The 15,261-nt window shown below is 45.3% G+C and overlaps 1 protein-coding gene across 1 annotated transcript in view; it reads left to right on the top strand.

The window, feature by feature from the left end:
* AARS2 (alanyl-tRNA synthetase 2, mitochondrial) overlaps positions 1 to 13,216 on the top strand; it is a 33,582-nt gene extending 20,366 nt beyond the window's left edge. The window contains exons 17-22 of the mRNA XM_066611607.1: positions 241 to 349; positions 6,471 to 6,593; positions 7,752 to 7,862; positions 9,458 to 9,541; positions 10,069 to 10,179; positions 12,655 to 13,216. Of these exons, the coding sequence (XP_066467704.1) occupies positions 241 to 349; positions 6,471 to 6,593; positions 7,752 to 7,862; positions 9,458 to 9,541; positions 10,069 to 10,179; positions 12,655 to 12,819 (703 nt within the window). The 3' untranslated portion in view covers positions 12,820 to 13,216. The remainder of the gene's footprint in view (positions 1 to 240; positions 350 to 6,470; positions 6,594 to 7,751; positions 7,863 to 9,457; positions 9,542 to 10,068; positions 10,180 to 12,654) is intronic.
* The last annotated feature ends 2,045 nt before the right edge of the window (positions 13,217 to 15,261 follow it).

Below are 15,261 nucleotides of genomic sequence, written 5' to 3'. Positions count from 1 at the left end.
TATTTCAACCCCCTTCTTTTATTTCTGGAAAGGTAGTGGCTCCCCAAGGTTGGAAAGATCTTTTTCAGCTCTGCAACATGACATCCTCTAACTGGGAAGCTACCAGGCATAGAACCTCAGACCTTTCGGCATGCAAAGCCTGTGTTCTCCTGTGCTGTTAGGCCTCCACCCCCCCCACCCCCCGGCCTAAGTAGTGAAAATACTGAGGCCTGGATTTGTTTCCCCTTCTCTCCTGCCCAGGCACCTTCTTCAGACAGGAGCTGTGCAGGACTTCACTATTGTTTCTGAGCGGCAGCTGGTCAAAGGGATCAGCCACATCATTGCAGTGACCAGAGGGCAAGCCAAGCAGGTAAGGTCATATTGATGACACTGACTTGCTTTTATCTGAGGGTGCAAGTGCTCTGTAATCATCCCCACAGTCCTGCCGTTGCCTGTTCACTTGTTACACTGTGCAGTCACTGGAGAGCTCTACCAGTGTTTCACCCAACCTTATTTTCTCCAACACTCATCACTGCTTTTTATCAGCTGCCTCATTCTCCTGCTCACAAACAGCTGCCCTTCAGTTCCAGTGTAACGATTAGGATTGCCAGGCCTCCTGCCACCCTCAAGTTCTGCTTCAAAGAATCTCATTGGTGCAACTTGGAATCAATTATATAAGCTTGCCTTGAAAGTAGTGGTCATAAAGCCTATCTTTAAAAAAAGTTCCTTGGACCAAGGGGATTGTAAACCTGCCCTTTCTGGGCAAGGTGCTTCAAAACGTGGTGGCCATTCAGTGTCAGGCTATTTTGGAGGAGACTGGGGGCCCAATCCTAGCCAATTTTCCAGTGCTGGTGCAGCCTTGTCAATGGGGCGTGTGCGGCATCCTTTGGTGGGGAGGCAGTCATGGAGGCCTCCTTAAGGTTAGGGAACATTTGTCCCTTACCTTGGGACTGCATTGTACCTGCACCCATGCTGGAAAGTTGGAAAGGATTGGGCCCTAAGTATCCATTTGGATCTGGCTAAGTCTGGTGTCGGGCCTCTTTGTGGCACAGAAACAGCCCTGGTGGCCCTGATGGTTGACAGTTACTGGGGGAGCGACAATTGGAGTATAACCTTGTTAGTTCTGGATTTCTCAGCAGCTATTGATTCCACCAACCATGTTTTTTTAATCTGCAAACAACCTTGAAAAACTGTTTTGAAACTTTGTTTGGCATAAATAATAATTGCTTATTGTGGCAAAGACTATTTTAAGCATTTATATCACCCTTTCAAGTTCTGTCTGGCAGTTCAAGACAGCTTACGAAAAGAATAAAACAATGTGAGCAAAATAAAACCCCAAAAATAAAAGCCTCAAGCATCATGAATTGTCAAACCACCACCACAGCCAAACAGACAGCACAAGAGATCCAAAAATCCCTGGGAGCCACCACAGCAATGGAAAAAAAATTGAAGGCTAGATAGAGAAACAAAAGTTTGGACTCTGTTTTGCAATGCCAGCAGAGAAGGGGCAGTTCTGATCTCAATTAGGAATGTATTCCATTGGTTGGGCACAACTACCCAAATACTATGTTGCAAGTCACTGCCCACTCTATAGTTAAAGGCAGTGGTGCCAGCAACAGGTCATACACGATGATTTCATGTAACAGGCAGAGCCGAATGGCCGGAAGAGAGTCATCGAAGTATATAGGTCCCAAACCATTAAGGCAGTGATTTTCAACCTTTTTCGTCTCACGGCACACTGACAAGGTACTAAAATTGTCAAGGCACACCATCGATTTTTTTTTTACAATTGACAAGGCACACCATGCTGTTGGTGGGGGGCTCACCCCCCCCAAATAAATAAATGACCCTCCCCCAAACTCCCGCGCACACCTGCAGACCATTTGCAGCACACCAGTGTGCCAAGGCACAGTGGTTGAAAATGGCTGCATTAAGGGCTTTATAGGTCATTGCCAGTTCTTTGAATTGTGCCTTGAAACCAGGCAACCAGAGCGGGTGGTGTGACATGGTTGCAACCCTGGTATCAGTCAATAACTTTGCAAGTGCATTCTAAACCAGTTGGATTTTCCAAACAGTCTTCAGAGATGGCTCCTAATAAGGGTGTGTTACAGTATTCCAAACTGTATGTCACCAGATCATGGGTAACTGAAACCAGACCTGCCTGACCCAAAAAAGGAGGCAGCTGGCATACTAGCCTAAGTTGGTTAAAGGCACTCCAGGCCACAGCCATCACCTGCACATTCAGGATCAAAGCCCGATTTAGAAGAACTCTGAAACCACAAACCTCATCTTTAAAGGGAGCAGAACCCAGTCCAGGACAAGTTGACAATCCAGTTTTTGGTTGTCTCATTAATGGCATCTCTGTGTTGTCTGGATTGAATTTGAGCTTGTTGGCCTCCATCCAGTCCATCATTGACTAAGATTTGGGAGGGCAAGGTGGGAAGGATAGTTCTGTATGGGCGGCAGACCCAAGGGTAGTGGGGAGAGAGAATGAGGATGCAAGCATGTCCCTGTCAGGGGGTAAGAAGCTGTACGGGCCATTGATGTTTCACTGCCTTGATGATTAGTGTCTTTGCACAGGCTCTACCTGTTCAACAGATACATCCAGCACTTTCCAAGCTCTGCTTTTTTTGTCCTCTCTGCTATCTTCAACAAGAATGTAGTAGGGCATGAACTCTTGCTGTGTTTTATTATAGTGCCATTGCTTCACATGGTATTCAGATTGTCTCCCGAAACTGGGTCACAGCACTGGATATATGTAAGCACTATGCTACTGGCTTGTGAGTATGGGCCCCTTGTGCTTCTGTTGCTCTGGTCCCGTTCTACCCCAGCGTTCTGCCAGTATTTTGCTCTGGCTTTTGTTGAGCAGTGATCCCATCTGGCTTGCCTCTGGAAATCTGCTTCATTACTCAAGGGCACAAGGTCCTGTGAACTTTGGTACCTGCATAGTGGGGAAGCTGCCATCATCTGCTGCCTCCTTGCAGCTGTGAAGGCAAATGATTAGATGTGTTGGAGGAGCTGTGATCATCTCTCATGCTTGTGTTGCTTGTTGAGTCATCTCCATCTCGGTTACATTTCTCATAAGGCTCTGACTGCCAGAGGAGAGTGAAGATTTCAGGGCAGGCTTGCCCAGATTACTGGAAGCTCTGACCCAAGGCAGCTTTGTGTGAATGGTTTGGGTTGACCTACAGTTTTCCCTTTATGTGCATTCTGGAGGGAATGCCTGCACTTGAGGCTCTGTTTGGCAAGCAGATGTGAGGGACTGTCATGTTGTCTCTAGCTAAGACCTTCTGACAGCAGGGAGAAGCAAGAGTGGGTCACGGTCCTGCGCTAAATCGGCTCTTGCAGCTCCTACTTTCCTGTGACTGGGACTTATTTTTCTGAGTGGATTCTCAGATTACCATTTCAAGGTCCTGTTGTGGAGTTTGTCTCATTCTGCTGAACATTGCTTGGAGATCCCACAGATGTCAATACCACAAACATGACAGAGATAGATTGAAGTGTTGGGATGCTTGCCAGGGCAACTGTCCATCTGAACACTCTCTAGGCCTGTTTACACAGTCTGGGTTGAGCATCTCTGAACTTCCTTCAGCCTCTGATATGTGTACAGCTGGCTTCAACAACTGAAAAATGTATTGACTGTGATTGCAGCTTATACTGCTGTTTGGTTGTACTCCACCCTGGGTCCTAGGAGAGAGGGAGGCCTCAAAAGCTTTCCAAGCAGTGGTCCTTATCACACCACTCTTTCATTCAGAACTAAGGGATCATGTAAACAACAACAGGCCTTATGTGCTCCTTAGTTGGGTGGAGTTCAGAGATGCAAAAACTTGTGAATGATCGCAGATAGGCTACAAGGAGATGAGGCGACTTGAACCATTTCTGTCTTGGTCCTGGGGAAATCCAGTTTTCATGGTTCCTGTCTCCCCAGTATTGGGTGACCAAACCAATAGGAGAGCACAGAAAATTAAATACAGTAGCTTGTAAAACGCAATATTTATTAGTGAATTTAATGGTTTAACAAATTTATAACACGGTCAGCATTATAGTCTTATAGCAATATAAGCATGCTCACTTATACATGGGGGTTCTGTTCCAGAACCTCCCAGAATAGCTGAAATCGTGGATAGGGGCAAATGCCTTTCTCTGTAGTCAGGGAGGCCAACCCTCTCCTGAAGCAAAGGGAACAGAGCTCCCTTCTCCTCTGGAGGGCGTGCGTGCAATGGGGGGGACGGGGACCAGACCCGATCCATGGATAAGTGAATCCACGAATATGGGGGCCCCCCTGCACTTCTTAATCAACTGTACATAACCTACCTACCCACAGGACAGTATTGCAGCCCCTCTGGATGGCATCTGTGATGTAACAATTCCCTGTTACCTGAAGTGGCTTCAGTCCATACAACTAAGCCCCAAGCAAGTTGTTTTCCTTCCTTATATAGGGCCTCCTAAGAAACTTCTGGGAATATTCCTTTTTTGGCAACGCAGCCTACTGTACCTCGGAAAAGTAGTCTTCCCTCTTAGGGAAGTGAGGCAGGAAGCAGGGCTAACCCTTCTCTACTCCTCTGATCTGTCTTTCTGAAAAAAATAACTGGAGGGAACATTTTCACAACATTGGGATCTGAATTTTCATTGTGTAACAAAGTTATTTAGCTGTGAAATTGGCCTCTGAAGGAAACGGCTAAAAATCCTTTATAGCATTTTTCAATATAGTCTTGCTATCAAACCATAGCAGCTGTTGAGAAAAACACATGGTGGCTACAGAGGATTATTCTGCATGAGTGTATATATAGAAACCTTCAAGGTATAACAAATGTTTGCAATAGCTAAAGTCTTTGGGGTTTTTTTTTCTAAAATGCTAAAGCAAATGTGTTTCTGGTTGCTAATTACTGTGTACCTTGCAAATGGAACATCTGCCTGTAAGTAGACACATTTAGTGTTCTGATTTTCGAACACTAATTTTCAGTGTTCGAACACTAATTTTCAGTGTTCGAACACTAATTTTCAGAAACGATTTTCAGTGGCATCGTTTCTGCATCACCAGTGTCTTTAAAATATTAGCATGCCATAGAGAGAGTGAATTGGCTCTGTTCCATCTTTGAGTAACCTGGAGCCTAGTGGATAGGAGGAGGAGTGAGATCAGCTTCTCATTATGTCAGAAACTTCATTTTGTAAGCTGATCAATAAAATAAAGAGGATAATCTGAGTTGTCCTTATTCTATCCTCTGCCTTCTGTTCTTGGGGGGAAAAAAGCTGTTATTTGTGGGAGAGTGGGAAGCTACCCTTTTCAAAATAAAGGCATTGATAATATGTTCTTAATTTCCTTGGGATGAAGTAGGATCTTATTGAAAAGCAGTCCCACATTGGATTGATCAGATTGCTGCAAATTGTCTGGTGAAAGGTGTCCCATCAGTCTCTGAATCTTGGCATATCAGGACAGTATTTGTATCATCAGCACAAGCTCTTGAAGCCCATCAAACTGTGAGCTAGGATTGAAAGCATTCATATATATGTTAGTGTGGTTGGCTTGGCCACCAATTAAAATAGATCTCCCTTGTGTGTTCTCCAATGACAAAATGCGGGGCCTGACCGACATTTCCAACACTGGCTGCTCCTTCTTGTCCCTCCTTGATATAGGAGGAATCTGCCTAAATTTGTCAAATTCAAAACAGGACAGGATCTATTTTGCACTCATAATAATGGTCCTCCATGACTCTTCAGAAGGAAGAATACTGGCAAAGAGCACTTCTCCTGCCACTGCCGGATCAGGATAGCAGAAGCTGTCTCTCTTAAAATTCTCTCATCTGTGCATCTACACTTCATGGCACTGCAGTAATCTGGCAGCTCTAAGTGTTCCTGGACTGCCTGGCAATGTGGTTCCAGACAGCTGAATTAGTAAGTAGGAGTGGGAGAGCGAAAAAAACTCTTCTCCTGACTTCTCTTCAGGCTCCTTGTCACACCTCATAATGGAGAACGTAAATTTTTGGAATCTATGGCAGGGATTCCCATTTTAATATTTAATTTTTGATTGGGCAATATGAGGACACATTTAATCAGTGATAATGTTCTGATTTCAGTGTGATGTAGAGTGTTTTCCAAAAAGGATTGGTCTCCCTTTTCTTTTCTGGAATGTTTTTTTTAGTGATGAAAAATACCCAGTGAGATCCCACTTGGGGGGGGGGGGGGATCCACAAAACTTTTTCCTTGATTAATTTAAAAAAAATACACACAAATACAAGAATAGCAGAGCCCCAGGCTGTAGCCCCTGAAATGTCATTGCAAGCATTCTTATACATGTCTACTCAGAAGTAAGTCTACTCTTATACGTGTCTACTCGGAAGTGAGTTTAATGAAAACACATCCAGGAAAGTATGTACAGGATCACAGCCTAAATATTTAACACTTTGAGTTATAGTCAGACCCTTGTGCACTTCATATATCTGCGCTCTTTGTAGATAGTTTCTTCTGAAATGTGCTCTTTCTTACTCTCCTAGGCCCGGGAAGCTGGCCAGTCCTTGGCTGAAGATGTGAACTCTCTTTGTGTGCAAGTGAAATGTGGAAAGGCCTCCATTGATGAGGCTCAGAGACTCTCCAAGGAAGTGGGCCTCCTGATTGATGTGAGTGCTGCCTGCCTTCTTGCCAAAAGGGCCCAAGAAAGTGGATTTAAAACTAGTATATGACCTGTATCTCTGCCAGTTTCTTGTTGCTTCCAACAGTCTTAGATTCTCTGATGCCTGTTGAATGATTGACGCATTCCCTGAAGAGCCATTTAGTTTGCCTGTGTTGTGGTCTGCATCTGTCTGGTTGAAGCATCTCTGGTACATGGTACAAGGGAGCAAGATGCATGATTTTGGAGCAGGGTGGTTTGATCACTTAACCCAGGTGTCACCAAGCTTTCAGCTGCCAGGGCCACGTCGCTCTTATGATAGGCTGGGGCAGGTCAGTTATTGAAAATATGTACATTTTGCACATAACGAAGAATTTTGACAATAGGAGAAAAAGATGTGCAAAAAAAAAACTTGTGATATTTGCATCTGTGGGGCTGCTTGCTACCTCCCTGACCCATACATAGCTGGGCATTTAGTAACAGCAACCCAGGATAAAGATGTGTGCAAGCAGAGAGAAGAAAGAATGAGGGAGCACTCATCACTGTAATGTCACTGGACTTGGCAGTCGAGTCCAAATGTGTTGGTGGATCAGGTGTGGCCCATAGGTTGTAGTTTGAAGACCACTGATTTAACCCATGATGAAGGTCTTCCTGAGGTCTTCTTCAGCCATCTGAGTGGCCAGCCCACTGTAGCAAGAATTTTGGGATGTCTCCTGTTTTGATAGCTAGTGGGTCAGATCACATGTGGCCTTAGTGGGCTTTTTTTTGTCCTTCTGTCTCTCCTTCCACCACCTTTTGTCCTTGATTAAGCAAAATGAGTGACCATCAACAGGAGCATGACCACAGTGTTGGAGAGGTGTAGTTGGGGCAGCTGGCAGCATCACACCCGCTACAGGATTGGTATTTTTTCATGGATGACCACCATGTCCAAAGAGCTAGCTGATGCCTCTGCTCAAGAGTGTTATTACAGCTTTACTCGCTAGGAGGCAAGAGACTCCATTCCTTTGCCGTAGGAATAAAAATCCCTCCCCTCAGCTGCATCCCTGGGACACTTTTTCTTTGACGGTTCTGTCTCACCTGGTCAAGAATCCATTGTATCTTCTCAAGAATTAAAATGCTAGGAATTGTACCTGAGCAAATGTGCTTATGGAGCTGGTATGTTTTTCAGACAGTGGAAAGTACTGCAATGCCTCAGTGGCAAAAAAGGGAACTGCACGCCACTCTCAAAACTCTGCAGCGAACAGCCAATACTGCCGTTAGGAAATTGGAAACCAAACTGGTAAGTGGTATCCAGCAGTAGATCAGCTCTCTACTCTGAAATCGTGAGAAAATTATGCCTAGAGCAGTGGTTCTCACATATTTAGCACCCGGACCCACTTTTTCGAATGAGAATCTGTCAGGACCCACTGGAAGTGATGTCAGGACCGGAAGTGACATCATCGAGCAGGAAAAATTTTAACAATCCTAGACTGGAATCCTACCCACACTTACCCAGGAGTAAGTTCCATTTACTAACATTGTTAAAAAAATATACTTAGTAGCTTGCTAAAAGTTCCAGTCTGTAACATTTTCCCAAATGCAGTCACATACCATGGCAGCATCAGGTCTAATATATTAAAAATAAAAGATTGAAATGAATGAGGACACACCTAAAATTGGCTCGTGACTCACCTAGTGGGTCCTGACCCACGGTTTGAGAAACACTGGCCTAGAGAGAGGGTATCTGTTACTGAGCATGACTCTTCTGTACAGAAAAGCTGTAACCAGTGGTGTGAATTAAATTCTGATTAAGAGATGTGGCTTCTGTCATAGTAGTTTGCTGTTCAAAGGAAAATCAAAATCCTATTGGTCTCTAGCGCAAGGCCTTGGACCAAATGGAAGCTGTTTTCCCAGCCCAGCAGGCCAATTTTGTGCAGGTTTACTTAGTACATTCCACTGAGTTCAGTGGAACTTACTCCCAAGTAAATGTGCACAGGACTGCAGCCTTACTTTTCCTGTTAAGAAGGTGCTAATAAACACAGATAGGAATAAATAGTTTTCCTTTAAAGGGCCATCAGATTAAGCAGCAGCTCATGGCAGAATATGCAGAACAAAGTGGCTGACATGCTGATTTCTCATCCAGCGCTGGGCAACCCGTTTAGTTCTTCTTTGCATGTTAGGGCTTTGCATACATCTCAACAGATTAAGCCATTGCTTAGTCATTGGAAAGTACCACCCACTGTACTTCTCCCATGGTAGATCCAGTTCAGGGGTTCATCAAATGTAGGGTTTTTAAAAGTCCATTTTGCAATGTGTTCAGAGGCCATATGCCACTGAATGCCAGTTGTTGGGGTGCAGCCAACAGCATTGGAAATGGATGCCTTCATGCCCTTTGAACCCATTGTGGCTTCCCAGAAGCATCTGGTTGGCCACTGTGGGAAGCAGGATGCTGAAATAGACAGGACTCTGTCCTGGTTCAGCAGGGTGTTCTTGACTCACTTCCACCTCAGAGCTAATTTGCCATATATGTGAAACTGCTATTTAAAAAGTCAAGGCCAAACTACCAGGAGGCCAGATTCTCTTAAGTCCCTTCTCCAGGTATGTCTCTAGGCAGATCAGGATGCCTGGTGTGAGTGCTGTGGGCAGAAAGAGAAGCTGCCTTATTAATAATAATAATAATAATAATAGACCACTTTTCAACAAAAAGTAGTTCACAAAAGCAGTTTATACAGCAAAATGAGTCAGTAAATGGTTAGAACTACAATCCTCTATCATTGTTCTTCAAAGGTTTGAGAGTGATCTTCGCTTTCATCACTCCCTCTCCTTATGGAACAAGCTGGTGTCGGTCAACGATGCCATTCCTGTCACTGATTTACCATACACGTTTTCTTCCAGGCTGCAGAGAAGGTGCAGGACCTGCTTGCAAAGCATTCCAACAAGCCGGTCATCGTTGATACTATCCCTGTTGACTCTCCCTCGGTGAGTGTCTACCAGCCATGTATTTCTACTGGAAGGCAAGATATGAGGGCCAAGCTGGATTTTTTAACTACTTTTAAGCAGGTCTGACTGTGCTACTGCAGGAAGGACTGTGAGCTGAGCTCACAGTTCAGAAGAATTTTGGAAGGCTAGAGGAGATATGTCAGAATTGCTCAGTATGTTAAACATCCATTAAGAGTGAACTGACTGGCTCTGAATACTTTACTGAGGATGGGTTCCCCTTTCCTTGCAGGCTATTTGACCGGTAACCAGGACCCTATAAGCTCTCTTTTTGCTACCTCTAGACGTGACTATCATCACCCAATTCCTCTTCTGCTGCATTTAGTGTCCCATAGAAACTTTAGACCATCAAGATATACTTCCAAATGTTGGAAGTTAAATGTTGTAATCAGAATGAGAGTAAAGCTGTAGGATTTTGAGAGCAGTGTGCCTGTGGAAGGAAAAGACCAGGAGAGTGTCACAAACACAAAGGGCCTGGTTTTCACCCCTCCTTGCTCTGCTGTTACTAGGTCTTGATGAAAGCGGTCAACCAGCTGTGTGACAAAGTACCAGGGGCGTCAGTGATGTTGTTAAGTCCACAAGCTTCTGGCCAGGTGTTCTGTGCTTGCCAGGTATCCAAGGTAAGCCGGTCCTGTCTTTTCCTTTGTGAAGGGCCTCTACAGTTCTGTAAAGACTCAATGCAGTGCATGAGAAGAAACTGCATTGAGTGCCCTATATTTTAGATGGGATATAAATCCTTTAAATAAATGAGTAAAATCTATTCCAGTTTGAAACACAAGATTTGACTTGTAGCAGCTGTCTTGGTTCATTCAGTGACCATAAAGGATTATAGACCAACACTCCCATTAGTTTGGAGGGAACACTAGGAATCGGCCAACTTCTTGGCAGTCTTTACAAGATCTTTGTGGGGCAGAATAGCACCAGTTTTTTGTTTGTTTGTTTTCTGTAGATTACCAGTGAATTTATACATTTGTATTATGTAGCCATTTCTTGGCTTTGCATCTGTGATATCTGCTTTGACCACCAAAAGCCCAGGAAATGAATGAGTTCAGGCTGCTTACATTTGATCCACTAGCCCAGTGGTTCTCAAACATTTGAGGCCCTAGAGCAGGGGTCGGCAACCTTAAACATTCAAAGAGCCATTTGGACCCCTTTTCCGGAGAAAAGAAAACCTCGGGAGCCACAAAACCCTTTTGACATCTAAAATGAAGATAACACTGCATATATAGTTTTTTTTACCTTTATGATCTGCTGCAAGCTCTCTTTCCTGTGCTAACCAGACAATATCCTTATTGTCAAGATAGATATATCTTGACTGAGGGCCCAATCCTATCTAACTTTCCAGCACTGATGCAGCCCAAACATAAGGAAACAAATGTTCCCATACCTTGAGGAGGCCTCTGTGACTGACTCCCCACTACAAGATGCAGTGCATGCCCCATTAGAATGGCTGCACCGACACTGGAAAACTGGATAGGATTGGGCCCTGAGACGGCACTCTGAGGCACACACAGGGTGACCAGATGTCATAACAATAAAAGAGGACAAGTCACCCCAAAATGTAGGATATTGAAGAAAAATGTAGGACCACAAAATAAAAGCTAAAAACACTCATCTATATTGAGTATATATTGATCAATATATAGATTATATATTTATTATATATTGTATTATTGATCTCACGTGCCTAATTTAAAATTACTTATTATTGAATTTAAAACTGTATTACATATAATTTATTAATTACAAGAGGGGATGCGTTGCCTGCTCACAGGGAAGAGCAGGACATTTAAGTTCTTTTCCAGGACATGGGGCTAAAAAATAGGACATGTCCTGGAATAAGAGGACCTCTGGTCACCCTGGGCACATACTGGGGCGGTGCATGCTAAGACGGCACCCTTGAATTTAGCACTCTTCATTTTCCCCAGGTCAACCCCCATCTTTCTTGCTCCTGAAAGAGCACCCCTTTCTAAGGCTCCCACAGCCCCATCTCTGCCCTCCTGCTCCCCATGGCACCCCAGAAAAGCAAGGTAAAGACGGAGTTACACAGGCAGCCCTTCCACAGCCTCCCTCTTCCCCACCCACCCACCCTTGCAAAGTCAACACTCCCCCCTCTCCCACTGCTCTACCTCACCTATTGCCCTACAAGACAAAAGTGAGGTCATCCCCATTGCCTCACTGTGCCAAGCCCCACCCCACAGCTGTGTGCACAGGAGATGCCCACAAGGGGACTGCAGGCGCCTTCTGCCCTCTCCTGGGAGCTGCCCCTGCCTCCCCCCACCCAGGCAGCCCTGCCTGGGCTCCCCCTCCTGCCTCTGCGCCCCCCACCGACCCCCCACTGGAAGCCCACCTGCCTGGCGCCCCCACCCCTTGCCAGCCACACTCAGGGTGGCAGGAAGCCAGAAGGGGAGCCTGGCTGCTGTCAGCCACACTCACCATATACACGACGTAGAGGGTGCACAGCGCATTATGGGAGCAGGCGAAGCCCCAGCACACCATCTTCCCAGGCAGGAGCGGCCAAGCCCCCCTTTCCCTCCCCCGCAGCACAAAACAATCTCCTGCTCCCCCCAAGGGGAAAGCAGCAGCAGCCCGTCCTGCACAAAACCATCTCCCCCTCTGCCCAAGGGGAAAGCAGCAGCCGCCATCCTGCCCCTTTAAATCCCAGCGTGCAGGAGCCAGAGCAGCAGCTGCCCATCCTGCCCCTTTAAATCCCAGCCTGCAGGAGCCAGAGCAGCAGCCGCCCTTCCTGCCCCTTTAAATCCCAGCTTGCAGGAGCCAGAGCAGATGGCTGAAAGAGCTGCATGCGGCTCTAAAAACACAGGTTGCCGATCCCAGCCCTAGAGGCTGCTGCCTGATTTATAGGTGCAAAAGGGTGTGGCTATAATGGTGATTGGGCAGCAGTGCCCTCCTCAAAGAAGTAGCATATTTAACCCTTGCTGCACATAGCCTAATCTGTCCTGTCAGTTTTGCGAATCACCAAAAATTGGATCGTGATCCACTGGTGGGTCCGGAACCCGCAGTTTGAGAACCACTCAGCCCATTTCTTGCAGTCTGCCATTCAGCTAACTTCTCTATTTCCCTCTCTCCCTCCCCAGAGTTCCTTGCCAATGTTTTCTGCTGCTGATTGGGCCCTGGCTGTCTGTACTCAAATGGAGGGCAAGGCAGGTGGTTCCACAGTAGTGGCCAGGGGGATGGGGAGCACCAGCGATTTGCAGAGGATCTTGATTGCAGCTATGGAATATACAAAGAATAAACTCTGACGCCTGACTGATCTTGCAGTGCATCGTGTGCAAGAACATTGAGGCAGGACAGTTATTTGACGGAGACTCCCATGAGATCTGCACACATTTGCTCAGCAGCACCAGTTGCTGTGGATTTGCCTTGGACTGCAGTTTCTGACTGGATTATTGGTGACTGTATGGTCCTGACTGACCTGGCCCATGTACTCGGAGAGATTAAAACATGATTTGAGATTTGAAGATTATATTGTAGGAAGAGCAAGACTGGGGTCTTCCTATGTCAGTGCAGAGGAAAGCTGTGGATACTGGCATAATGAGTCTGCCACATTGTGACACAAGGACTCTGGCAAGAGAAAATGAACTATTCAGCCCTACCACACTGATGATAAAGACCATAGACGGGTGTGCTTATGTCTGACTGCTGAGTTATTTTTCCTATGCATAGCAAGGTGTGATCTCTTCCTCCTTGTCGACGTTCAGCCTGTACAAAGCAGTCTGGAAACTGAGCAACATGATCCGATGCATGAGCACTCATAAGAAAGTCATATAAAGCTCAATGAAGGTACTCCCAGTTGGGTTTGCATACACTTGTAGCCCAACGCTGGCTGCATTCTGAAACATTCTGCACAGATCCCACTCTCTGAAATTTCTCCCAAAACAGAGTATAGTACATATTATAATACATATTTATTCACTTAATACATATTTTTCCTAAATGAATGCATGCAGCACTGATAATAGAGTAGCACTGGTAACTGGGTAATTGTAATGCAGTTTCTTGCTGCTGCAGAGCCTTTATTTTGCCGCAGCAGTGTGTGCTCGGTGCTGTACACAGAACAGACTTCACTGACTGGAGGGCTTAGAATCTGTTTGTATTGCTCATTGTGCTAGATGCTGTAAATGTAATCAAATGTCACAAAGATTATGAATTTCTTTCTAGGAAGTGACTTAAGTGGATAAAATAGAGACTGGCAGAGAGTCAACAAGAATAAAACAACATTGATTATATATGCTACAGTCAGGTAGTATCATATGTGCATTTTACTTGGGCAAATTTAAATATACACACTTGGGAACAACAACCAAAAAGAAACAGTTAAAAAAAATTCAAATTTTTATTTATTTATTACAGATACGGGACAGGGATTATGGTATAAACTTAGGTATAGGGTTACACAGGTTACACAAGAGGATATTGGCCATTGGGTCACAAAATGCATTATAAAACAAAGTTTATACAACATATGAAAACTAAACACAAACTTATCCATATAAATCGTCACCACATATATCATTAAAATACTTAACTTAATCTACACAATCCATTCTACACAATTGGATAATATTTATCCAATACTATCTATTCAATCGTAAAATGGCTTCCAGTATCTTCTTATTTTATCTAAATCTTTCATTCATTCTTTCTGTTAATACAGCCATTTTTGCAATTTCATAAATCTTATCTATTAACTTTTCTCTATTAGGAATATCTGTAGATTTCAGAAACAGTTCAAATTTAAAGGGAGTAGCAGATTAATTCTCCCATCTTGCACTCATTCCAGTGCATTTAGAGCCCAATCCTGAGCTCAACGCACCAGCTTACTGCTGGCGTGCACTGTTGCAAACATGCCATAAGGCATGCTTGCAAGCTCTAATGCCAGGTGAGCGCCTATGCTAGCCCAGTGCTGGCTGTTGTTGGGCTAGCACCAGGCAGGCACCTGGCCTCTGCCACTCAGCAGTCGCATGGACTGCCAAGCCATGAAGAGGAAGCTGGGTTTGGGGTGGGGAGGAGGTGTTCCAGGGGGAGACGGGGAGAAGGGGGAGGGAGGGAGGCAGGACCGGTGGAGCAACACTCCCCCTGATCCAGAGCCTTCATGTTAGGCTTGGCGCCTGACACAAAGGCTCTTACCTCACCGTCAACCTTTTGGTCAGTGGTGAAACGAGTAGTCCCATTGTGGGGCTACTCCCTTTACCTAGGGGAAGGGGGTGAAAGTCTCCTCTTGAGGTGCCACCTGCAGCCGCAGTGGTAATGTAGGATGCGGCAGCAGGCAATTTTGGTGCAACCACAGCCGCGCGCCATGGGAGCTCAGGATTGGGCTCTTAGGGTGCAATCCTAACCCACTTTCCAGCACTGACATAAGGGTAATGCGACTTGGAGATAAGGGAACAAACATTGCCTTACCTTGGGGAGGCCCCCATGGCTGCCCCCCAGCTGCAGGATGCAGCACATGCCCCGCTGGCACAGCTATGCCAGTGCTGGAAAGTGGGTTAGAATTGCGCCCTTAGTAAGTGGACGGAATAGCCCATATTTAAATTTAATGGGCTATTCTGCTCACTATTCCACTTACTAACTAAATGCCCTGGAGTGAGTGTGAGATGAAAGAATAAATCTGCTACTCCCTTAGTTCCCACATGTCTTAAAATGTGATTTTACTTTTTTAATACATATTTTTGGGATGTGAA

The sequence above is a fragment of the Tiliqua scincoides genome, chromosome 1, assembly GCF_035046505.1.
Source record: "Tiliqua scincoides isolate rTilSci1 chromosome 1, rTilSci1.hap2, whole genome shotgun sequence".
NCBI lineage: Eukaryota > Metazoa > Chordata > Lepidosauria > Squamata > Scincidae > Tiliqua > Tiliqua scincoides.
The sequence above is the reverse complement of the archived record's forward strand: the minus strand, read 5'-3'. Positions and strand labels throughout refer to the sequence as shown.